The 25,014-nt window shown below is 41.1% G+C and overlaps 1 protein-coding gene across 6 annotated transcripts in view; it reads right to left on the bottom strand.

Annotated features, from left to right (window-relative positions):
- Window positions 1–11,726: 11,726 nt before the first annotated feature.
- The window catches only part of LOC118241312 (uncharacterized), a 65,595-nt gene continuing 52,307 nt past the window's right edge, over window positions 11,727–25,014 (bottom strand). For 2 of the 6 annotated variants that reach the window (XM_081715470.1, XM_081715398.1), the window contains exons 3-6: window positions 16,173–16,463; window positions 15,447–15,583; window positions 15,254–15,379; window positions 11,727–12,924 (exon numbers count right to left, since the gene is read on the bottom strand). In XM_081715470.1, the coding sequence (XP_081571596.1) occupies window positions 15,290–15,379; window positions 15,447–15,583; window positions 16,173–16,463 (518 nt within the window). In that variant the 3' untranslated portion in view covers window positions 11,727–12,924; window positions 15,254–15,289. Of the gene's footprint in view, window positions 12,925–15,253; window positions 15,380–15,446; window positions 15,584–16,172; window positions 16,464–16,572; window positions 16,883–18,516; window positions 18,623–18,967; window positions 19,068–22,967; window positions 23,019–25,014 lie in introns of those variants that run through there. The other 4 variants (XM_081715551.1, XM_081715591.1, XM_081715508.1 and 1 more) reach the window with 4 other exon arrangements.

Here is a 25,014-nt window from a genome sequence, read left to right as displayed (position 1 = left end):
ACCTATAACTCACTTACTCTAGTTAGTACACTGAGAGCACATTATAAGACTATATTCAATAGTACATTATGTTACATAATGAACTAACCTATAACTTTGCCATCAAGGTTCACATTCATCATATTAACCCTAAGACATCACAGCACGTCAGCTGCATATATTTAGCTAATATATAATAACAAATAATAAATCAATTACACAACACACAACACATACTAACACAACAACTCACTGCTCTTCATACAACACAGACTAACACAACACACACAGCTCTTCACACAACACAGACTAATACAACAACACACAGCTCTTCACACAACACAGACTAACACAACAACTCACTGCTCTTCACACAACACAGACTAACACACACAGCTCTTCACACAACACAGAGTAACACAACACACACAGCTCTTCACACAACACAGACTAACACAACGGTGAATATTAATAGACTGTGAATATTACAGCAGGACACGTCCTCAAAGACACATGTAGACTGTGACTATTACAGCAGGACATGTCCTCAAAGACAGTGCCCACAAAGAGGCTTTTATTGTAAAACACATTTAAAGAAGGCAAGAGGTGAGGAAACATCTATGGTTATTCTAGGAAATATGACCTGCCACCTAAAGCTCCTGGAGACCCAACTCCAAACCCTACACACAATAACCTAACAACATTCTGAACATTTACTTTAACTAAATGCAGTTCCATTGTTCCTGCATGTCTGCAATGGCACAATTCATTATCTAATAAAGATTAGCACTTAAATACCCAATTAAGCATAACATCTGACTTTCTGATCTATTCATGATCAGATAATTATGAAGTGAGAGCTTAGATACATCTTATAAATGATTACTAATATATTAATTAATGGTGAATAACACTAACTCATTAGTTCATGATTAGTTCATTAAGATCCAGCTAGACAGTAACCATGATAAATAATTACTAATATAATAATTCATGATGAATAACACTAACACATTAGTTCATGATTAGTTCATTAAGATCCAGCTAGACAGTAACCATGATAAATGATTACTAATATATTAATTCATGGTGAATAACACTAACTCATTAGTTCATGATTAGTTCATTAAGATTCAGCTAGACATTAACCATGCAGCACACAGCCTGTTCACTGGGCTGCCATCTAGCAGGAGGGTCCGCAGCACACACGCAGAACAAACCAGCTGATAAACAGTTTCTGTCCTCTGGCTATCAGGCTCTTAAACAGGATGTGAAACAGTTAGTCCTTCCCAGTATCAGTTCACTGTGTCACTTTATCACTACTACTATTAATATATTTTAGCACACTACTACTTGAACATTTCTACATAGTCACTATTAATATACAGTGTGTAGTTTATCTACAGATTACCCTTGGCTAATATATTCAATAGTCACATTGTTTATTTTGTCGACTCCTGAAGTCACATTGTTTATTTTGTCTACTCTGCTGTTGAATATTCTGTTTATTCTGTTTATATTTAGTATATTATTGTCATCTCATCATTAGTTACATGTATAAATGTTAATACTGCTGCAGAGGAGTCACCCGAGCCTAACCACAAACACTTCCGTGCATTAATGTCCTGTATGTTTATACAAATGACAAACTTGACTTGACTTATGGAATCATTAATTGTGCTCATGTAGAAAAAAATGCTGTTTTGAGACTGTGAAGTTATTGTCAAGCTTGTGGGTCAAATGATGAATTTTAACCTTTACAGAAGAGGATTTGGGTCAAATGATGATAAATTGAGATTTGATGGACTGAAATACATAAGAGTCACCTGAACGTTTCTCTCAGTAGGTGGTCTTGTACCAGTGAAGCCCCTTCTAATCTCTCATGTTGGACATGTAGTCATGGAGACTGTCCTCTCCTTTGCTTTCCCAAGCACTTTCACTTTCATAATGCACCTGCTTCAGCTCATGATGGGATAGCCAATAAGCACATGTCTTGAATCCATTATCATAGAGCAATGAGACCACTAGGTGGCGGACTGACATTGGATTTGGTTGACTTCATTAAATGCATGTTTACTATATACACATTTTTGATGAGGAGAAATGCAGTGTGTCTGAACTGCAGGTTTACAGTGATGAGAGGGAATGCAGTGTGTCTGAACAGCAGGTTTACAGTGATGAGAGGGAATGCAGTGTGTCTGAACAGCAGGTTTACAGTGATGAGGAGGAAGGCAGTGTGTCTGAACAGCAGGTTTACAGTGATGAGAGGGAATGCAGTGTGTCTGAACAGCAGGTTTACAGTGATGAGGGGGAATGCAGTGTGTCTGAGCAAAAGTGGAATTTCCTGATGCAAGAACTTTTTATCTTTCCCGCTGGACATGTTATGCCAATATCAGACTGTTCAGAAAGCTCTAAATAATCAATAATGTGAGATTTGTTGATTTAATCTCTTCCGTAAATGTAAATAAACATTCTAAAGTATTAAAAGAGATCACAGCAACAGAAATACTGGCATCAGATACTGCTGACATTATAGTAATGACACACCTAATATTATCAGAGGAATTTCTGTTTAGAATAAAACTGACGTGGTCCTTATGGATCAATGACACAATTACTCCGTCTAATCTGTTTGCCAAAATCTTGGACAGTATTCTAGCATCAAGCGGTATTAAGGAGATTGGCCTATAATCACCAGAGTCTTTATCTTTGTTTAATATTAATGTAATAAGGGACTGAGACTCTCTGCTCTTCTTAATTAAAATCACACGTATAAATAGTTTGTTTACAATTTTTTTAATTTGGAAGATTCAACTTCTAAAAATTGTAACATTAGAAATTTAAAAAGATGAGTGGTTAGAACAGGGGACATTGGGTTGGTTCGTAATTTTCAGGATCTGTTTGCTTTTCTTAGATCAGTGTCACTGACAGGTTTTCTTCCGGTGGGTGACGGGGTGTCTGGGGTGTGCAGCAACATGGGCGCTGCATCGTGTGCTCACCATGGCTGGCACACCCCTGCTCTGGATGTGTCATGGTTAATGGTTGATGGTTAATGGTCATCATGGTCATGGTTAATGGTTAATGGTTAATGGTTAATGGTCATGGTTAATGGTTAATGGATATCATGGTCATGGTTAATGGTTAATGGTCATGGTTAATAGTTAATGGTTAATGGTTATCATGGTCATGGTTAATGGTTAATGCTTAATGCTTAATGGTTATCATGGTCATGGTTAATGGTTAATGGGTAATGGTTATCATGGTCATGGTTAATGGTTAATGGTTAATGGTTAATGGTTAATGGTTATCATGGTCATGGTTAATGGTTAATGACTATCATGGTCATGGTTAATGGTTAATGGTTAATGGTTAATGGTTAATGGTAAATGGTAAATGGTTATTATGGTCATGGTTAATGGTTAATGGTTATTGGTTATCATGGTCATGGTTAATCGTTAATGATTAATGGTTATCATGGTCATGGTTAATGGTTAATGGTTAATGGTCATCATGGTCATGGTTAATGGTTAATGGTTATCATGGTCATGGTTAATGGTTAATGGTTAAGGGTTAAGGGTTAATGGTAAATGGTTATCATGGTCATGGTTAATGGTTATCATGGTCGTGGTTAATCGTTAATGATTAATGGTTGTCATGGTCATGGTTAATGGTTAATGGTTATCATGGCCATGGTTAATGGTTCATGGTTCATGGTTAATGGTCATGGTTAATGGTTAATGTTTAATGGTTAATGGTTCATGGTTATCATGGTCATGGTTAATGATTAATGGTTAATGGTTATCATGGTCATGGTTAATGGTTAATGGTTATCATGGTCATGGTTAATGGTTAATGGTTAATGGTTAATGGATATCATGGTCATGGTTAATGGTTATCATGGTCATGGTTAAGGACAACAACCAAACTCTGGATGTTACAGCCAGGACTCGGTTTGTGGGTGGGCTGCCCCACTCTGGGACAATGCTGAGTGATGTGTAAGTGTGTAAGTTACTGAATGTGTGTGTTTAGGGCTGTTCATGTGATGTGAGTGATGTGTAACACTCTTCCTACATATGTGTGTGTAGGGTTTGCCATGTGATGTGAGTGATGTGTAAGTTACTGAATGTGTGTGTTTAGGGTTGTTCATGTGATGTGAGTGATGTGTCACACTGTTACAGAATGTGTGGGTGTAGGGTTGGTTATGTGATGTGAGTGATGTGTAACACTGTTACTGAATGTGTGTGTGTGTGTGTGTGTGTGTGTGTGTGTTTAACCCTGTTACTGAATGTGTGTGTGTGTGTAAGGTTGGTCATGTGATGTGTAACATTGCTACTGAATGTGTGCGTGTAGGGTTGATCATGTGATGTGAGTGATGCGTTACACTGTTACTGAATGTTTGTGTATGTGTGTAGGGTTGGGCATGAGCTGTGAGTTATGTATAACATTGTTACTGAATGTGTGTGTGTAGGGTTGGTCATGAGCTGTGAATAATGCGTAACACTGTTACTGAATGTGTGTGTGTGTGTGTGTGTGTGTAGGGTTGGTCATGTGATATGAGGGGGTGTGACACTGTTACTGCATGTGTGTGTGTGTGTGTGTAGGGTTGGTCATGTGATATGAGTGATGTGTCACACTGTTACTGAATGAGTGTGTGTAGGGTTGGTCATGTGATGTGAGTAATGTGTCACACTGTTACTGAATGTGTGTGTGTAGGGTTGGGCATGAGCTGTGAGTAATGTATAACCCTGTTACTGAATGTGTGTGTGTGTAGGGTTGGTCATGTGATGTGAAACACTGTTAGTGAATGTGTGTGTGTGTGTGTGTAGGGTTGGGCATGAGCTGTGAGTGATGTGTAACATTGTTACTGAGTGTGTGTGTGTAGGGTTGGTCATGTGATATGAGTGAGGTGTCACACTGTTACTGAATGTGTGTGTGTAGGGTTGATCATGTGATGTGAGTGATGTGTTACACTGTTACTGAATGTGTGTGTGTAGGGTTGTTCATGTGATGTGACTGATGTCACCCTGTTACTGAATGTGTGTGTAGGGTTGGTCATATGATGTGAGTGATGTGTAACATTGTTACTGAATGTGTGTGTAGGGTTGGTCATGTGATGTGTAACACTGTATGACTCCACACAATCGCAGGTCTCTCATGTTTTACATCTTGTTTCTTATAGACTTCATCTTGTTTTCTCAGCCATAATCATTTCTCAGTTCTTTGCATCTGAAATGGTATCATTGAGTTTTAAATCAATACTTGGAGCAAAATTACACTTTTATCTAGTTGGTCCTTTAACATAAATCCACTGATCACTTTTTTTTCTTTAAGTGTGTTGTTTTTACTTGCTAATATTTGTTAAGAAATAACATCTATTTTACATGTATAATTTCCATAGACACCCCCAAATGATCAAACACTTAAAATGCCTCAATCATCATTAATCAACGTATTCATTTTGAGTCTGTTGTTGCAATACATTGTGTTCAAACTGAGACTTTTACTTATTAGCAGTAATGCTGTTAACATTTACTTATTCAAATTATCAAAAATATCAAATCAGACTGTAATCAGCAGTTTCAAATGGGAAAATTAGAGATAAACAGACCATAGATGTATTTAAAAGATTATATTTTGGTAACAATGCATCAAGTATCAAAATACAGTAATACATTTAAACAAAAGAAGTGCCATAAAATCTGATTTCTTCTTGTTTGTAAAAATAAGCATCATTACATTATATGTCTGAGATTAAAAAAATAAACAAATAAATAAAACACATGGCCGGTTTTTACCCATAAGGCACTGCAAGGAAAGAGGTTGGCGAAAAAGAATGAAAAATAAAATTTGTCATTTTTAAAGATAAACATTAAGCAACTCCTGGCAGAAAATTTTGCACTGACGACATTTTATCTCCCTGAACTTGAAGGCTATAGCCACCAGGCTTGGCAAAGAGACCCATCAGTGGACCTCAAGCTCCAAACTGCATATTATACCAACAGTACTCATCTGTGTACTCCTTCTCCTTCTCTCCTCTTCTTTCATTAATCCCTCCATCCTACCATTGGAACCATTTATTTTGATACTGGTCCTTGAAACTTTAATAAAAAATGTTGATAATTGGCAACGAAAATGTAAAGATGCTACAGGCAAAACTGCCTGTTTTTCCCATGACTTGACACAAAAGTATTTACATATGCATTAAATTACATCACAGGATCTCAGTAATATTTACATAAACATTTTTATATTGCATTTTTACATAAACATCTTTCCATCACATTTACAGTACTGGGCAGATGGTCTTATAGTGACTGATACATATTCATCAGTATGACATTACGTGTGCTCTCTGAGGATCAGACCATGATTCTGGAGATGCATCTTACTGTACCTGCTCTACCAGGTGAGTTCAGGAGTGCTAATGTGATAAAACTCTGATCACGTATGATCGAATATACACTGATCTCTGACCTGGTCTGGGCTTCAGGTGCTACAGCAATGAGATATTTGAACAGTGATACTGAGGGTGAAGTGTTTGTTGATTTATTGAGGGTCGTGTGTAGAGGGATTGAGCTTCAGGCAGACAAGGCCAAACTAAAAAAACACATCAGCCACACTAGAAATAAAATATTATTATTAGTCGGCTACATTTATTTAGCACCTTTCGCAAACTCAAGGACACTTTACAGACAGAAATCAGCTTTTACACTCAAATCACACACAGACTGATGAGAAGCATCAGCGAATCTACAGTGTTCTCTCTATCAGAAACCACAGCCCCCTGGGGGAGTGCACCAGTGCAGGGGAAGGGGAGGAGGTTAAGACCAGGACAGAGCACCAACCACTGCTGAACATACACACACTGTAACGATTGGCCACCCTCCTGACATCCCTGTTTCCATAGTTTCCCTGTCGTGTCTGTTATCCTTTACTTCCTTGTTCTGATGCTTGGTTTTGTTTTCTCCACCCCTCGTCTGTTCCTCAGTTCCAGTCCTTGTTTTGGTTTTCCCTGTTCTTATGTTCACCTGTGTCTGGTTAGTCCTTAATTGTTTTGTTTGTTTAAGAAATGTGTTTTGTCTCTCATGTTGTTGGTTAATGCGGTAAGTTTGGTTTGTTCCGTTTGCTCACGCTATCTCTGTCGGCGCCCTTGCTCTTTCGTTTGTCTAGTTCATTTATCACTATGCCTCAGTGTTTTCCTGTGTCTGTTTATTTTGGCTCTATTGTGTTCCCTCCGTTATCATTTGATAAATAACCTCTTGCATCTACATTCTGCCTCTCGCCTCGTCCCTGCTAATACGCAGCACACACACCTATCTATATCTACATGCATACACAACTTACATTGATACAGGACAGTTTTAGAGGATCTAGTCAACCTAACCTCCATGTTTGTGGGAGGAACCCAGAGGAAACCTACGCAGTCACAGGGAGAACATGGAAACTCCACCCAGATAGAGACTCAAAGGCTGAGAGGCAAACTGGCCAAACACTAAGCCCTGCTGCACAAAAGAACCAACTGTCCCAATGGAACACAAACCAAATTAAGTACAATAACCCTCCCTAACTAACAAAAACGAATAAACACAAGTAAAGAACGGAGCAAATAAAAAAGTCCTAAAACTCCCTATTTCCCGACAACAATTTACACAGGACTACTATAATACTCCATACACAGAATGTACAACAGCAAACATGCCCAGAAAAGCAATAAGTCAGAATGATTTAACCAGCAGAGGACCAAAAACATAACAATCAGCAAACAATGCTCACTGAACAAACAAAACTAGCCACAGCAACAGCAGAGATGAATCTCTGTCTGCCGCTTTTTCCCGAGCTTCCCCTTATGCGTGGGGTAGAATGAGACAGACAGTCAAGACACAACACAGCAGTACAGCACAGGACAAAAGACTTGATCAGGTGGAGGAGCATCAAGAAGAGGAGGAGCCACAGGCTCCAACATAAACAAACACAAACAATCCTACACCTTAAAATACAGACACTTGAATTTTTCTCACTCATCACTCATAATTGTTTTGGTATCAGTAAGCAGGCATAACACAAAGTGCCGTAAAACATCAATGGCTGGATCTAAGAGTGTCCATCTGAGAATCCACCTCAAAGAGTCCAGTGAAAGTCACATGCTTTAGTGGGGATATGCTTCGATAAACAGCACCTCAATTAAGACCAAGACCTCAAACTATTACACTCAGTCCACACTGTTTGCATGATCCCGGCATTTATAGTCTAACTAATATTGAACCACAGATGTGCATGAAAAGTTATTGACACTACTCACACCCTCCTCCCCAACGTAAAGTAATTCTAGACAACATTAAAATCACAATAACTACACTTACCTTCCACAGTAACTGTTTATGTTTGAATAATCTCTTCATTCTTAGTGTCTCTGATGATGTAAACTCCACTATCAGATGGTGCGGTTCCTCTCAGCTCAACAGCAGAGATGAGCGACGCTCTGAGTGTATTCAGGTTCACACTTCAGTGAGTGTCCATCCACTGTGCAGATTTGTCCACTAGGGGGAGCAGCTGCACCTGTGCTGTTATAAATAACCTCCACTGACTCTGATATGGGCAAATCCAGCACCAGAGTTTCATTGGGCTTGATCCTAACTCAAGAACTCAATGCTGAAAAGAAAAACCATCAGGAACTTTAAAGGGGTTCAAATTTAATACATACTAATAAAACTAAATCATTAACGGTTCGTTAGCAAAGACTAAGAGAACAAACCCTTACCCTCTATCTGTAGGCTCACATCACAGATGTCTACACCATCACACTCACAGGTGTACCAGGTCCTCTTAGTGTAATCAGCATCAGTGATGGTGAGGAAGAGATCTCCCTTCAGGTACTGATCATGTGACATGTGAAATCTCTCCTTTGACTGACAGGATGTCTGGTTACATTGAGCCAGAATGTCAAGTTGTTTATGGGACACAGTCCATGTGACCAGACCAGAACACGTCTGAGTGCAGGGGAGAGTAGCATCATCAATAAGATTCACCTTTACTGAAGAGAAGGTCAATACAGGATGTGAAAGAGATTAAGAAAGTGGAATTTAAAAAGACATTCAATAAATCAGACAATCAGAACCCTTTTAGACCAGATGAGTGATGGAGGACTTTGTTGCCTTGAAGGCGGACTGCTTTCAAACCCCCCACTGCACCAACATACAGTCACTGGATCAGGGAATCCCCACACCATGGAGATTAGATACGCTGTCAGAAAGTCTACCACAGTGTTTAATACTATTTGGCAACCTTTACTAACCTTTGCTGAGAACATGGAAACTGACTGTCTGATTAGCTCTGTTCCTCTCTCTCGTACCCAAAGGCATCCTAGCAAGGTTGGATATTTCAGATATAAGGTAAACATTAATCTCGATCACTTGTTAAATACATCCAATACCAAATAATAATGGCTGCACATTTCATGCATCAATAACAAAATAACAGTTGCCTCAATTTATATTCTGCTAGTTACTAAATGTTTTTATGCTCTTTGGCACAGAAGCTCGAGTAGCCATTTAACCTTCATGATTGATGGTCTTCATTACACACCCATTAATGAGACCATATACAGACACGCACAACAAAGGTGGTGGCTTCAGAAAACAAGTGCAAGCACATCTAGGTCTTCTGGCTTTAAGATGTTGCTATAGTTACTTCTGGTGCTATAGTGTAAGGTGTTGTAGTCCTCTGGGGAATACTGCTGTTCCTATAGTTACTTCTGGTGCTGTAGTGTAAAGTGGTGTGGTCCTCTGGGGAATACTGCTGTTGCTATAGTTACTTCTGTTGCTGTAGTGTAAAGTGGTGTGGTCCTCTGGGGAATAAAGCTGTTGCTATAGTTTAAGGTGTTGTAGTCTTTTAAGTTAATGTTGATTAGGGCACTGCATAAGTTAAAATACTCTCTAAAGAGGCTTGTGGAAGGGCTGTCCCACGCTCTAGAGGACGCGTGGTCTGGATACAGCTTGGCGCTGGCGCAGGTGAGCACCGATGAAGTAACATCAAACTATCCCAAATAATAATGAATTCTAGTTAATCTAGTTAATTAAAGGTCAATCACTGTCCTTGCGCAAATATCTAAATCCAGCACGTGCTCCGGAGTGTGCTGACAGTTGCACGTGATGTCTGTCTGCAGGTGCTGAGTGTGTTTGAGGAGATTTCACTTAAAAGCACACTAGACCAGATCAAGGAGAAACACAACCTGCAGACAGCCAAGAAGGTAAGAAATGTGTAAGAAAGCTAACCATAGAAAGTTGGGATTGTCAAGATAATGCCACCTCATCCTGTTGTGTTGGTGTCTTGAGTATCAGGTCTGTGTGCCCTTCTGAAACTCTTTCTCCTGTGACAGAAACAGATCTGAAATGTTGCATTTGGGAATTTCTTTGGAGTGCTGGCCTTGTCTCAGTCCATACGACTACACAAGGTAAACACTTTAAGAACTAATTACTCATTTTCTTTAATCATTCTTCATGTTCACTCTCACACACCACCTCTTGTTCTCTTACTCTGTTGTGTGCTCTCTTTCCCTCTCTCGCTCTCTCTCTCTCTCTCGCTCTAGGAGCCACAGGTGCTGTTGGAGTGTGTTAAGCTGTTACAGAGTCTGGCTCAGTACAGGGATCACCTGAGAGACCTGCCCAGGAAGACCATGGTGGACATCCTGAGTGAGGTGACACTTCTCTGCTCAGCCCCTCTATAACCACACCTCCTCCATTCAGCCGGCGCAGTTCACGTTAATCCCCTACTACCACCTTCTGTAGCTGGTCTCTCTATGTTGAAATGGCCGTCCAGACTTAGTCTTTGAGTGTTGTTCACGCACATGGAAGGTGTTCATATTCTGAGTGAATCTTTTTACATGGTATTAGACCCCACATACTATGAGATGAGATGAGCTAGATCGCATAATCAGAAGAGGCGTTGGCCACGCCCCTCTCAGAGTTCTTGCAATATAACCAAGTCAAGTTGGCACTCTGTATGTCTTATATTTTAACCAAACTGGCCGCAGTACTTTGTGCTGCTGAATTTTCTATTTGTGCCATATAAAACCTTGTTTACATTGTGTAACTGGTGTGACACCATAAAGGTAGTGACATAAGTAGTGTAAACAAACCGTGATGTGTCAAATAATATCTAATGCAGGAATGTAGAGTATTGGGATGGCAAGCTTGTGTAAAATGTCTTTGCACATATTGAATCTTTATAAAACAAACAGATCAAATGATCAAATAATCCACTAAATTCTTGAAATACACTCTCTTATGTAGTTACTTTTAGAATGGCTAAGTTATTTTTACTGTGGGAATTTGGAGTAATGGGATGGCAATATCCTGTTATATGTCACTATATAGCACTACTTGAAGCTCTATAAAATACACAGATCAAACTCTTATCAAATTATCAACTGTTATTCAAGAAAGGATAGAGGCATCTAAAATCTTAAATATGAGCAAGCAAACCACATGGTGAATTGAGCAACACGGATACACCCACATCAGAACAAAGGACATAAGTCAGAGATCAAGGTTGTGGAGCTGTCTGGTTTACAACAGCAGCGACGTCAGTCTTCCTAAAACTGTTACAAATTCATATCAAAGCACATCACATACTCCAAATAAAACACATTCAGGACAAAGAGAAAGGAAGAAGAAATGGACCAACTAATGTAAACAGGAACCAAAATGATGACTAGCCAATCACAACACACAAATGATCACACAGACCAATGAGGTTAAGGCTGGCTTTAATTTTTCACCTTTTTTCCCCAGACTAACACTTTCATCACTGATAAAATGCAAGCATAAAACTTCTGTACAGTATGGAATCAGACACGGCCTGTAGGTGTGTATGTAATAAATCTTTTTGCTAATTGCACTGTCACAGGCATGTTATGATGATAGTATGAATTCAGTTTAATTTCTTGTCAACGCTGTATTGATCCCATAGTATCAGATATAGCTGGTAGACCTGTCTGTAATAGCTGTGTAAATAGTTTAGGTTCAAGGCAGAAATAAAGTGCTTGAAAGGTCAAACAGTTAGTTGAGAGAAGCAGCACAACCTAAATCTCTACATAAACTTATGCATCTTTGAGGAACAGCCTGATTTACTTGCACACAGCCAATCAGAAACTGATGCTAGGTATTGCAGATTGGATTGTTCATGTAGTTGAGAGTTAGAAAAGAGAGAGAATTTATAGTGCACTATGGTGGCTATTGTGGGAGTTATGCCAGAAAAACACCTACGATGTTTTGTCATATTTCATTAATGACTGTTTATGGTGGGTTAATGTATGTGTAAATCATGTAGAGATGCTTGCAATTAGAGTCTGCAGGGCAGTAGATCTCGTGGAGTGGAGCTGGAACTAAACTCTGCTTACAGAACAGCAGCGCCTAATTCTGTTCATTTGTTTATACATGAAGTCTTGTATACAGCTCATATCCTTCTGGTCCTCATGGTGCCATTGTGTCTCAGATCATCCCCAACAGATGATGCTGTTCACTGTGCTGCTTCTCAGAGTGAAGTGGTGCAGGCAAAAGTGAACCATGAAATGAACACAGGAAAACTCAGCCAGTTTAGATGGTTGTGATTCATACTGTGTGTGTGGGTGTGTGTGTCTCTCTCTGCTACACTCTATCTGGTTAAAGTGTTGAGGAGTGTGATGAAGGAAACGGATGCAGCACACATTCCTGCCACACAGGTGTAGTATAACACACCCACACACTGCTCCTGTGTGTGTGTGCTGGTCCAGCTGGTGCGATGATGTTGATTTTGTTGTTGTGTATGTATGCAGGCAGGAGAAGATCATGGGTAAGGTAGACGTAGCCAGAGTGACTTCCTGTTTCAGAAACGCCCTTGTGTCCTTTATGACTCCCCGAAAAAGCCCCCTCACAGGAGACATGTTCATCAGCGTCTTCAACAGATTCCCTGTGAGAGAACGAACACACACACAGCCTCACATACAAACGTGTACCACACCTAATGACATACAAATTCAGCACATACTCAAAACATGCAAAAACACAGATTTGTTCATATTTGGCACCTATAGAATTGAATCTGTTCTGGTCTCAGTAGCTCAACAGTAGCCCCCCCCCGAAACACATGGTACGGCCTGCCGCGTGCAGGGGGGGTTCACCCTATTTGTAACCACACCCTCCGTAACTGCACGGGGTTACCCTCGTATCTATTTAAACCCCTGCTAGTGTGTGTATTGTGGTAGTCATTGTTTGCTGAAGTCTGTTTAAATGTGTGTATATCCATTGTTATGTAACCTGTGTCTAGTTATATGTACCGTTATGTCTGTCGCTAATGTTGTGTGGGTGCCACTGTTGTTGTTCGTGTTTTCGTTAATAAATGTTTCAGTATTGAGGGAGTCTGTGCGTCCTGCTCCACGCCCATCGTCACTGGGGCCAGCAGCAATGTTAGTTACTGTAATATAATTATAACATTCACATTCTCCACCTGCATCTGCTGGTGATGGAGCTGATAGAGTAATGTTACACAGCAGGGCTAATGCTCTACATAAGACCAGTATTGTAGTCAGTTTGCTACCTTAGCCAGACTACTTCAGTACACTGAAAAGAAAATATAGCTTTGTTTAGACACTTCTCACAACACACTCTTTTGTGTCCAACAATGGCTTATGAGAGTTATGCAAGTATTCTCGATCTGAAAACCCAAATCATCACTTCTCTAGAAGGAAAGCTCATCATGCACCACACAATTATTCACATTTTCCCCTCTAAAAAAACGATTAAAAGGGGCAGTTAGACAAACATGTCACTATTCCTCCTTAAATTACCATATCACATTGACAACAAACCCCTACTGAACATTTATCTGGGCTACTCATGTTGTTGATTGGCTTAATAAAAAGTGATTGACAACTCTCTCCTGATCATCTTTTGCCATCAGAGCTTGAACAGCTTCCATCATTGTCAGAGGTCCAGAGCACCTGCTGTAGGAATGAAACACAGTGAGGTGTCCTCCACACCTTTACCTGCCATCACCATGGCAGCTCCTGTTACTATGGGGCACGACAAGGAATAGGCACTGGAACCGAAGCAGACAGAACATGACAAAACCAACACAGAAACCGAAGGAACAGGACCTGAAACAGATGTAGCAGCAAGAGCAGAACCAACAACAGAAACTGACTGATGACGAGAACGTGCCAGGAGTGAGGATTACAAAAACGCAAAACAGACCAGGCACAAAGGAACCAGAACAAAAACAGACATGGGCACCAGACCAGACACAGACAACACAACAGGAGCAAAGACAAAACCAGGCAAGAACAACGAGGCAGCAGCAGGACACAACGGAGACACAGGAGGCCGAGGTTGGACGGGCAGGGAACATGAAGCCTGTGAGTAAGGAAACAGGTCCGCGGACACAGGCTGGCGTAACGGCAGTGGCAGCCTTTTGAGGCACAGGAGAGCTTCGAGGAGGGAAGCTAGCGTTACTAGGCACCTAAAGTTTTGTCTGTATGCCTCTGGAACCAACTCGTAGGCTCGGAGAACAGTGGCTTTAACAACCTCATAGTCTAAACTCTGTGCAAGAGTTAGCCAGGAACACACTTCTTGTCCTTTGCCCTCTAGTTTGCACTGTAGCATTAGTGACTATAGGTCATTAGGCCATCTCAGAGACGCCGCAATGCGCTCAAATATCGGAAAATAGACGTCCACCTCATTTTCCCTGAGAACAGGCACAAGGCCAATTTGACGACTGGCATCAAAAGTGTCAGCAGCGGGAGTAGAGTTGGTTGGGAGCAAGGCCACTCGAGGAGAGCGTGGTTTAGGGACCGGAACAAAATTCCTGTGATGGGCTGGCTGGCACAGGTGAGGCAAGCTTCTGAGGAAGAGGCACCGACCTCTCGGGACCCATACTCATCCTCATCAGCGTCACCTAGTCCGGCTCAATTTGTACAGCCCAAAACACACAATAGTTTTCACGCTCCTGTTTTTTTAAGTCATCTCCAACTCCAGCGCTAGCATAGGATCTACCCCAGGGAACACACACATACCAGGATCTATACATACACCAGCCTCAGAGTCATCAGTTGCCTCTGCCACCGGCAAACATCGAGCTGAGCCCATCGCAACACCCATCGGGCTACCCCTCTCAGGCAAAATCCCATCATGAACAAGACAAGACTCCAACACTAAATAAATGTCCCTCTTAGTTGCAGTACGAGGAACTTCTACATCAAAGAAGTCAGCTATTAGCAAAAGGTCAACCTTGCGGCACTTACCAAACTGTTCGAGCGATGGACAGATCACAAACTCCGTCAACTCAAAAGCAGCAATTCCAACAACAGAACAGTGCAAACCACCACCCACAAGAAAAAGAAAAAATCCTGGAAATCCTGGCAGTGGACCTGGAACACATCCATCTTTCTGCAATATCTCCTCTCTTGCCATGGTTACAGTTTCCCTTCAATGTACCTCCTTTCTGGAGCTGCTGATTTTTTTCCTCAGCTGCACAATCACCAGCCCTGCTGCCACAAGCCCTGCCCCCATCAGAGCCAGGAGCACCGCCAACACCGTCACTGTGGAGCTCTCATCTGGACATGGCTGGACTTCTGAAACACAATTGTCAGTAAATATAAACCACTATTTAAACAGTACAGAGTTATAATCATGTGTGTATGGTTTTAACATGTGCCATATACTGTTTAAACTGTGGTTCATATGATGGTTCAGTGTTCACTCTGGTACATAATCACTACACCATCACTGACTACATTTACATATTAACACACAGCATAATGAGATAACATTTACATGCACACAACAGCAGGACTAAGGCCTCAGTATGAGAACCAGGACACTTACAACAGCTGTTGTAAAGCCCAGTCTGTTCACATTTACATATTACAGTCTGACAAACAATAAGCAGACCATTCATAATGCAAGAAAGCAGTCTGACTTTGCATCCCCTTCATGAGAAATATTATTCATGCACAAGTTTACTAATTAAAAAATAAACCATACTACTAGGGTTTCGTAAGCTGACAAGATGCCATTCTTTAACAGTCTGCAGTTATTGAGAACTGCATTAAATTATCACTACACCTTATCTAGATTCCTTACTGACACTACGTACACTCTCTCCCTAACAAAATAATTCTAGACAACATTAAGATCACAGTATTCACACTACATACATACCGTCAACAGTAACTGTGTATGTGTGAATGACCTCTTCATTGCTGGTGTCCCAGATCGTGTAAACTCCACTATCAGATGGTGCTGTTTCTCTGAGCTCAACAGCAGAGATAAGAGATGCTCTCTGGGTGTATTCATCTTTACATTGTAATGAGCTTCCAGCCACTGTGCAGATTTGTCCACTAGAGGGAGCAGCTGCACCTGTGCTGTTATACATCACCTTCACTGACTCTGATATGGGCAAATCCAGCACCAGATTTTCATTGGACTTGATCCAAACTGAAGAACTCAATGCTGAAAACAAAAACCATCAGGAATTTCAAACGGGTTCAAATCTGATACACACTATTACACCTAAATCATTAGGGGTTCATTAACAAAGACTGAGAGAACAAACCCTTACCCTCTATCCCTAGGCTCATAGCACAGATGTCTACACCACCACACTCACAGGTGTACCAGGTCCTCTTAGTGTAATCAACATCAGTGATGGTGAGGGAGAGATCTCCCTTCAGGTACTGATCATGGGACATGTAAAATCCCTCCTTTGACTGACAGGATATCCGGTCACACTGAGCCAGAATGTCATGTTGTTTATGGGACACAGTCCACGTGACCAGACCAGAACATGTCTGAGTGGAGGAGAAAGTAGCATCATCATGAAGATTCACCTTTACTGAAGAGGTCAATACAGATACTGAAAGATTAAGAAAGTGGAGTTTTAAAAGGCACTAAATAAAAATATAGAATAAAAACACAAACAACTCCATAAGAGCATAAATCAGACAATGAGACCACACCCCTTTTAGACCAGATCAGTGATGGAGGACTTTGCTGCCTTGAAGCCAGACTGCTTTCCATTATGCTTTCCTACTCCTGTAACCCCAATACTACTGCATTCATTTTGGAAATGGCTAAAGCTCTACACATTCTGGCAAGTCATCTTTGAGACCTTCTCTAGGATAGTCACCATTTAAATGGAAAGAACCCATTCCACCCACATACAGTCACTGGATCAGGGAAGTCATGTCCCCTCCCCATACCATGGAGAAGATTAGATATGCTGTCAGAAAGTCTGCCAGAATACTATTCAGCAACTTTTCCTAACCTTTGTTGAGAACATGGAAATTGACAGCATGATAATATTGTTGGGTGAGCTCGAACCCACATCAGCTAGGTGATGACACCGGCAACCTACTGGGTGAGCAACCACGCTCTAGTTATGGTAAGCCCGTGAGCAGAAGTTAGATCTTGTAACAGGTAAAACAAGAGGAAAAACTGAACCACAACACCAAGCATGGAAAAAGGGAGAACAAAGGACAACACAGGAAGAATGGCATACACTGGGGAAAACCAAACTAAAACTTCCCAAACAAAAGCAGAAACCTGGAGGAACTTTAATGGCTAAGGGAAGCCTCAGGAGAGAGACAGACTCAAAATGGAAAACTAGAGAAAGAAGGGCACATGTAAAAACCCAGACACCTTCGCAGAGCAGAAGAGAGGTACAGCACAAGAGCTCACAGACCTCAATACCCAGAGGTACCAGCTAGGATCTTGCCTCAAAACTTTAGCAAAGACCCAGCATTAAGTGACTGGGTCACTGGGCTTTTACAGATCTAGCCCAGCTGTCAGGCATCAAGCCTGATTAGTAGTGTGGTTGACTCATGTTCTCCCTCTGGTGGCTGGGGGGCCTCGGCCTGGTGCCAGCCCTTACAAATATAACCTATTCTGTCCTTTGATTTTACGTGTATTGTCTGTTTGTCTTTTATAGAAGTCTGACAATGCATTATGTTTGTAGGCTAATGTCTGGTATGAGAGAAGAATTAAGTTTTTTACACTTATGATATAATGTGAAAATTAACAGACACGCCCCACCCCTCCTATAAAAACAAAACAAAACAAAAACCACACCCACAGAACTCAAGAGCTTAATAGAGAGATACCAGAGAAATTGCAATAGATGAGCCCCAGGGTTTGGTCTCATAAAGGGGAGAATGACAAGACTGAACACCAGCCTGTGTGGGAGCATATTACTGAAGAGAGGCTCTGTTCCTCTCTCTAGTACCCAAGGTTGGCTATATTAGATATCAGGTCAATATTCGTCTCTATCGCTTGTTAAATATATCCAATACCAAATAAAATGGCTGCAACTTTCATGTATCAATAACAAAATAACATTTACCTCAGTTTATATTCTGCCAATTACTAAATGTTTTCTATGCTCAGGTATGTTCTGTTTTCTATGCTAAGCACAAATAACATACAGTTATAAAACTGGATTATAATACAACAGAATGGGACCAAGCTGAAACATTTAGAAAACAAAGAAGCCATTCTGTCAACTTACTGGTTATGACTGTCAGCACAGATAACAGCAGGACCCAGGGACACATGCTATAGGATGGCATGGCTGAGGAGAATCTAGTCAGTACTGTAGGGATCACTGGAAGAATCTGGAAAATTATAATAAGCCACAGTTATTCAGTGCCCTAATCAACATTACCTTAAAAGAACAAGACTATCATAGTTTTTAAAAAATAATTAGTGCTTAATAATTATCATTGAGCAAATTTTGTCTTGAAATGTTGTTGTCATGTTTTATATGAATCTCCTAAGAAAACTTTAAACCAGTTTCTAAGTCATGTAAAAATATATTACCCTCAACTGGATAATTCTCCCATTGTTCAATTGTCCCATTAAGTAATGATGCCATAACACACCAAAATTGTACCCCAATAAATTATTTTCAACAGTACATTGATTACTCTGTGTTTGAAGAAATGGCTGTGCGCACAAACCAACTTGAAGTCCTTGTGTCTGGAGCAGCACTAAACACCACTCCTGAAGAGTTGAAAACATTCATTGGCAGTTCTGTCTACGTGGCCTGTCTAGGATATCTAAATATACAGATGTATTGGGCTTCAAACACCAGAGTTCAAGTAGTGGCAGAATCCATGACCAAATATCTATTCTATAAACTAAGAAATTCCATTAAGATTGTCAATGACCTTGATATTTCAGATGAGGACAAAAGCAGAGACCTCTTGTGGAAAGTCAGGCCCCTTCTGAACAAAGTGAAGCAAGGATGTCTAAATCAGCTTAGAACAGGAAAATTGTCCATTGATGAGCAAATGATTCCGTTTACTGGTCGCTGCCCAATTCGCCAGAATGTACCAGGCAAACCATACCCGACTGGATTGAAGCTGTTTGTCTTGGCCACACCAAGTGTCTTCGATTTTGTGGTTTACCAAGGTAAGACCACCTTCAGAGTCACAGAGGGACTGGGCATTGGAGAAGAAGATGCTCTTTATTTGGCAGAGACTGTTTCCAGAGGAACCCACCTGTTTTTTGACAGGTTCTTTACAAATGTCCTGGACACCATGATGGAGAAATGCTTGGGAGGTACAGGAACTCTCATGAAGAACAGAATTCCAAAGGAGTGTAACATTATAGGGGATCAGGCCATCAAAAGGAAAGGAAGAGAAGCATCTGAGATGGTGGTCAGGTGAGATCCTGAACTTGCTGTCAAGTGGTTTGACAACAAACCAGTTAACCACTTGCTAAGTTTCTATAGGATGGCCACTCGCACTCGGAAATGGACAGTGCATACAATTTTCCACTTTTTTGATTTGGCAATCACCAATGCATGGCTTCAGTATAAGACTGACTGACTGCTAAGTTCTGGCAAAGAAACCACTGCAGTTCCTTGAATTCAAATTGCTCCTTGGTGAGCAGATGATTACTCAGGTCCAAGTAGGAATCTCCAGTGAGAGTGAAGATGACACTCCCCCACATCAAAAGTGGAAACATATTAAGATTATGACATTGTAGTGTTTTTACTGTAGGAATTTGGAGTAATGGGATGGCGATATGTTGTTAAATGTCTATTCAGTTGACTATATACCACTGCTTGAAGCTCTATAATAGTCTGAACTAGTTGCATTAAACAGTGACTGCGTGCGGGACAGGTGTCGGTGTTCGTAACGGACCTGCTAAAGACAAACTAGAGCAAGAAAACGGGCTGACAGGCCTCACCAGACAACAGCTAACGAGCTAGCAAGCGTTAGTGTGGCAGCTAAATATGAGAGAGAGACAGTGTGTAGCGTTTGGTCATATAGATAATACTTCGCATTTGACGGCTCGACTTTATCGACAGATAGTCTGTATAATGTACAGTCAGACGTCTTTATCGAGTGATGACGGAGCGTTTCGACAGGGCGCCCGGCGCTGGCAGGACCCCGTGTGTCCGTGTTCAGCCAGCGGGAACCCCGAGGACAGTGGAGGTAGAGCTGCCGAACAACCGCTGTAGCTGTGGTTAGATATCTAGACACGATACATAACTTTAACTAATCAGCCCGTCGTAAATATCTTAGCCATGTTAACGCCTGGCCTGTATCAGAAAAGCTAGCTAGCCTAGCTAAGCTATCCTAGCCAGGAAACTGAAAGTAACGTTTACTCGGAACTCTGCTGAATATTGGTAGCTTATCTAGGTTAGACTTAAGATAACCGTGTAGCTGTCCTAATATTCATGAATATTAGCCTATGTGAGCTATCTACTGTGGGATTGTATAAACTAAGTGAATGCTAAGATTACATAAATAGAGAATAATGCACAAAATGGAATAGGATTAATGCTTGAATAATAAAATAATTGCTGTATGTGCAGACATAACAGGAAATGCCTTAGACATGCATATGTGCGATTGTGCAAGAAAACGTGTGTACATGACAGTTAGACAGAGGCGACGGCTGAGATGGAAAAGTACTAAGCAGAAGTGGCACAAGGCAAGAAAACTATAAGTCTGTGTGTTGCGAAGTTATGCTTTAGATCTCACTCGCACTGTGCTGTGAAGTGACATCTCCAGAGCTCTGCATTAATAAAAGGCAACAAGGTAACGCAGTTTCCGGTCTCTTCTTTCTTACATTAACAGACACGAGACTACGCAGTTAACACTGGCTTACTATATTACTAGCTAGAGTTAGCTGAACAGTTAGAAGATAACGTCCACAGCCACATATCTGAATTAACCTTGTTCAGATGACATTGCTGTGTTAAACAGGTCACACACGATGTCAAGTTTATGGTTAGTTAGCTATATTTATTACACTACTGTTACAGAAACACCAAACCCAAATTATTTTAGCTGGGTAGCTAACTGTTTATTATTATGCTAAATGGGTGTTTTCACACACATCTGGACACACAGTGAGGTGAAGGCTTTTGGAGGATGGCTTGGCTTCAAGAAGGGCCACAAAGATGCCACTTCTCTCCCAGAAAAACATTAAGGACAGACTGATATTCTGCAGGAAGTAGAGGGATTGGACGGCAGATGACTGGGGTAAAGTTACTTTCTCTAACAAAGATGTCCCCTTCAGACTGTTTGGGACATCTAGACAAATGATTGTCTGGAGAAAAAAAGCTGAGCTCTACCATCAGTCCTGTGTCATGCCAACAGTGAGGCATCCTGTATGGGGTTGCTTCTCATCCAAGGGAGTGGGTTTGCTCAAGATTTTGCCTGTGGTCAATCCTCAAAAAGAAGGTGGACAAACGCAGAAATTGTGATCAACTCCAAGCACTGATTAGGCAAGAATGGATTGCCATCAGTCAAGACTTTGCCCAGAAGCTAATATCCAGCATGTCAAGGTGAAGCATTAGTCTGAAATGCTTAATTGTACTTAGCTGTACCATATAAACATCTAATAAACTGAGGCAGTAAACTTTGTGAAAACCAAAATTTGTCAGTGTCGACTTTTGTGCACAACTGCACTGCTAGTATTTGATGATAACTTCCGAGATCTCAGTCTACATGGATCTGGTGTAGGGTATCTGAACAGTCATCATAATGCGTGAAGGATGGGACACTGATCAAGCACAAGCATTAGTGCAGAAGGCCTCACACTTCTTAGATTAACGTCTATAAGAGCACAAACACTCCTTTTCGCGTCTGTTGAAGTTGTGTTACGGAAGGAGAGCCGGTGTAGGCCCGATAACTGTTGCTAACTTAGCAGAAATAGTGCTACAAGGTCAATATGGATTAAAGCATTTATATTTCATATGTAACAAGCCATACGGCTCTAAATGTAATTTCTGGGGAACTGATGATCCCATGTAGAAATAACCATCATACTCCGATAGGCTACATTTCCAGTTAACCTACCTAGCGTTGTGGCTACAGACGTTAGCGAAGCTATGAGAGCTAGCTAACAAGCACGGACCCGGAATGAGAACATTTCTGAGTTAGCGGGCATTCAGCAAACTAACGGATGTGTTTACACAAAATAAAGCTAAATCGTAACTGTTGTAATTCCATTTCATTACTTAGATAGTAAGATAGTTACCTTAAAAACAACCACCGGGTCTGAAATCAGTGTTCAGAGCAGCCCGTGGGTTAGCTAGCTTTAGCTGACCAAATCCCAATCCGTTTTGTTTGTAAACATATCAACTACTCACCTCTGGTGGGTTTATTTATTTGTAAACATATCAGCTACTCACCACTCTGGTGGGTTTATTTATTTGTAAACATATCAGCTACTCACCACTCTGGTGGCTTTATTTATTTGTAAACATATCACATATTCACCACTTTGGTGGGTTTATGTATTTGTAAAATTATTAACTAGCTACTCACCACTCGGTTGGGTTTATTTATTTGTAAACATATCAACTAACTACTCAGCACTCTGGTGGGTTTACTTGTAAACATATCAGCTAGTTACCACTCTGGTGTCAAACAGCTCTCTGCGTAAGGAAATCTATAGAGTGACATTAGTGTCTTAGATATGAAACCACAAACTCACCCTGGAACTGAGCAGAAAAGCAGAAACGGAAACCACAAGCCACAAGTTTCCGGTGAGTCTGCCCTGCAGGCTTGGCACGAGCCCCCAACATCTCTAGAGGAGGTTTCTCGCTCCTTTAGTTCACACAATGAAAATCTAAAATAAACATGTTCTTCAGCTTATTTAAACATATCTTGGGTCTAATGCACCTAAAGAAAGTGTGTGTTAAAGCATATGTAGATGAGAAAAGTCTTATTTTTTGGAAATTCAAACCTTCCATTTTTTCTGTTAAATCCACTACATTTATAAAGATCACTTTCTTAGCTACTCATAAGATTTCCTAATGGGTGAAAGTGGATAAAATATAGAGCAATATTGTGCAAATAGCTAATCAGTTCACTATAGCATATTTTAAAATGACAAAAAACACAAATCAAATGATCAGTTCACTCTGTGATATTCTTGGAAAACACTTTGCAACATATTCAAAATATGACATTGCAGTGTTTTTACTGCAGGAATGTGGAGTATTGGGATGGCAAGCTTGTGTAAAATGTCTCTTTGCTTCACTATATATATAGCACATATTGAATCTTTATAAAATAAACAGATCAAATAATCCACTAAATTCTTGAAATACTCTCTATTATGTAGTTACTTTTAGTATGACAAAGTTATTTTTACAGTGGGAATTTGGAGTAAAACATGAAAACTTTGGTGTTTAAGGCCTCCAGCATTTTAATATATCTGCAAAAATGCTTTCCCTTAAAACACATCCTCTCAAACCCATACACTTGCAGTTTCCCCTTATGCCATAAAGTTCCACTGGTGTGTGAGAGAGAGAATGAGAGTATGCGAATGTATGAGTGATGTGTGATGCAGGTGACACGGGCAACACAGAGGAAGTCAGAAGTGACAGGAAGTGCTTAGAAAGTCAAGACAGAGCTGTACTGATGTAACAACAAAAAGGAAAAACCCCAGTCTAGCTCTCTCTAGGCAACGTTGCATCTTCTAGAGACTCCATAGTTACAACCGCTAATGTGCAGTGCTGTCTTGGGTTTAAATAGGGGTGAAAGGAAATAAGTAACAGGTGAACACAATTAGACGGTATCTGCGGGAGGGTCCTCAAAGCCTGCGCAGATCAGCTAGCCCCGGTATTCACCGACATCTTCAATCTCTCCCTGACGCTCGGTATTGTCCCGTCCAGCTTCAAGCGGTCCACCATCGTCCCCGTCCCGAAGAAACCTCGACCCTCCGACCTCAATGACTACCGCCCTGTCGCCCTCACATCAGTCGTGATGAAGTGCTTTGAAAAGCTAGTTAGAGACTTCATCACATCTTCACTGCCAGCCTCCACGGACCCACTGCAGTTTGCATACCGCCACAACCGCTCCACTGACGATGCGATTGCACATCTGCTCCACACTACACTGACTCACCTGGACGAAGGGAGGGGAAATTATGTTAAAATGCTATTTGTCGACTACAGTTCAGCATTTAACACTATCATTCCCTCCCTACTCACTACTAAGTTGGGAGATCTAGGACTGCATACATCCCTGTACGACTGGATCTCCAACTTCCTAACAGACAGACCACAATCAGTACGGGTGGGCAACTGCGCCTCATCCACCCTCACCCTCAGCACTGGAGCTCCTCAGGGTTGTGTCCTAAGCCCCCTGCTCTACTCACTGTACACCTACGACTGCACAGCCACTTCCAGCTCTAACACCATTGTCAAGTTTGCTGATGACACCGTTGTCGTGGGTCTGATCTCGGACAACGACAAGAGGGCCTACCTGGAGGAGATTAAACACCTGGAAAACTGGTGCCAGGAAAATAATCTCCTCCTAAACGTCAGTAAGACAAAGGAGCTGATCGTGGATTGCAGCAAGAAGCAGGAGCGGCACTACCAACCTGTGAGGATCAGTGGAACCACGGTGGAGAGAGTAGATAGTTTCAGGTACCTTGGTGTTCACATCTCGCAGGACCTGTCCTGGTCCCGCCATACCAGCTCCCTGGCAAAGAAGGCTCGTCAGCGTCTTTACCACCTCAGACGCCTAAGGGA

The sequence above is a fragment of the Electrophorus electricus genome, chromosome 1, assembly GCF_041902795.1.
Source record: "Electrophorus electricus isolate QZ-2024a chromosome 1, ASM4190279v1, whole genome shotgun sequence".
In the NCBI taxonomy this organism is placed as follows: Eukaryota; Metazoa; Chordata; class Actinopteri; order Gymnotiformes; family Gymnotidae; genus Electrophorus; species Electrophorus electricus.
Note: the sequence above shows the minus strand (reverse complement) of the source record. Positions and strands in the feature narration are given on the sequence as shown.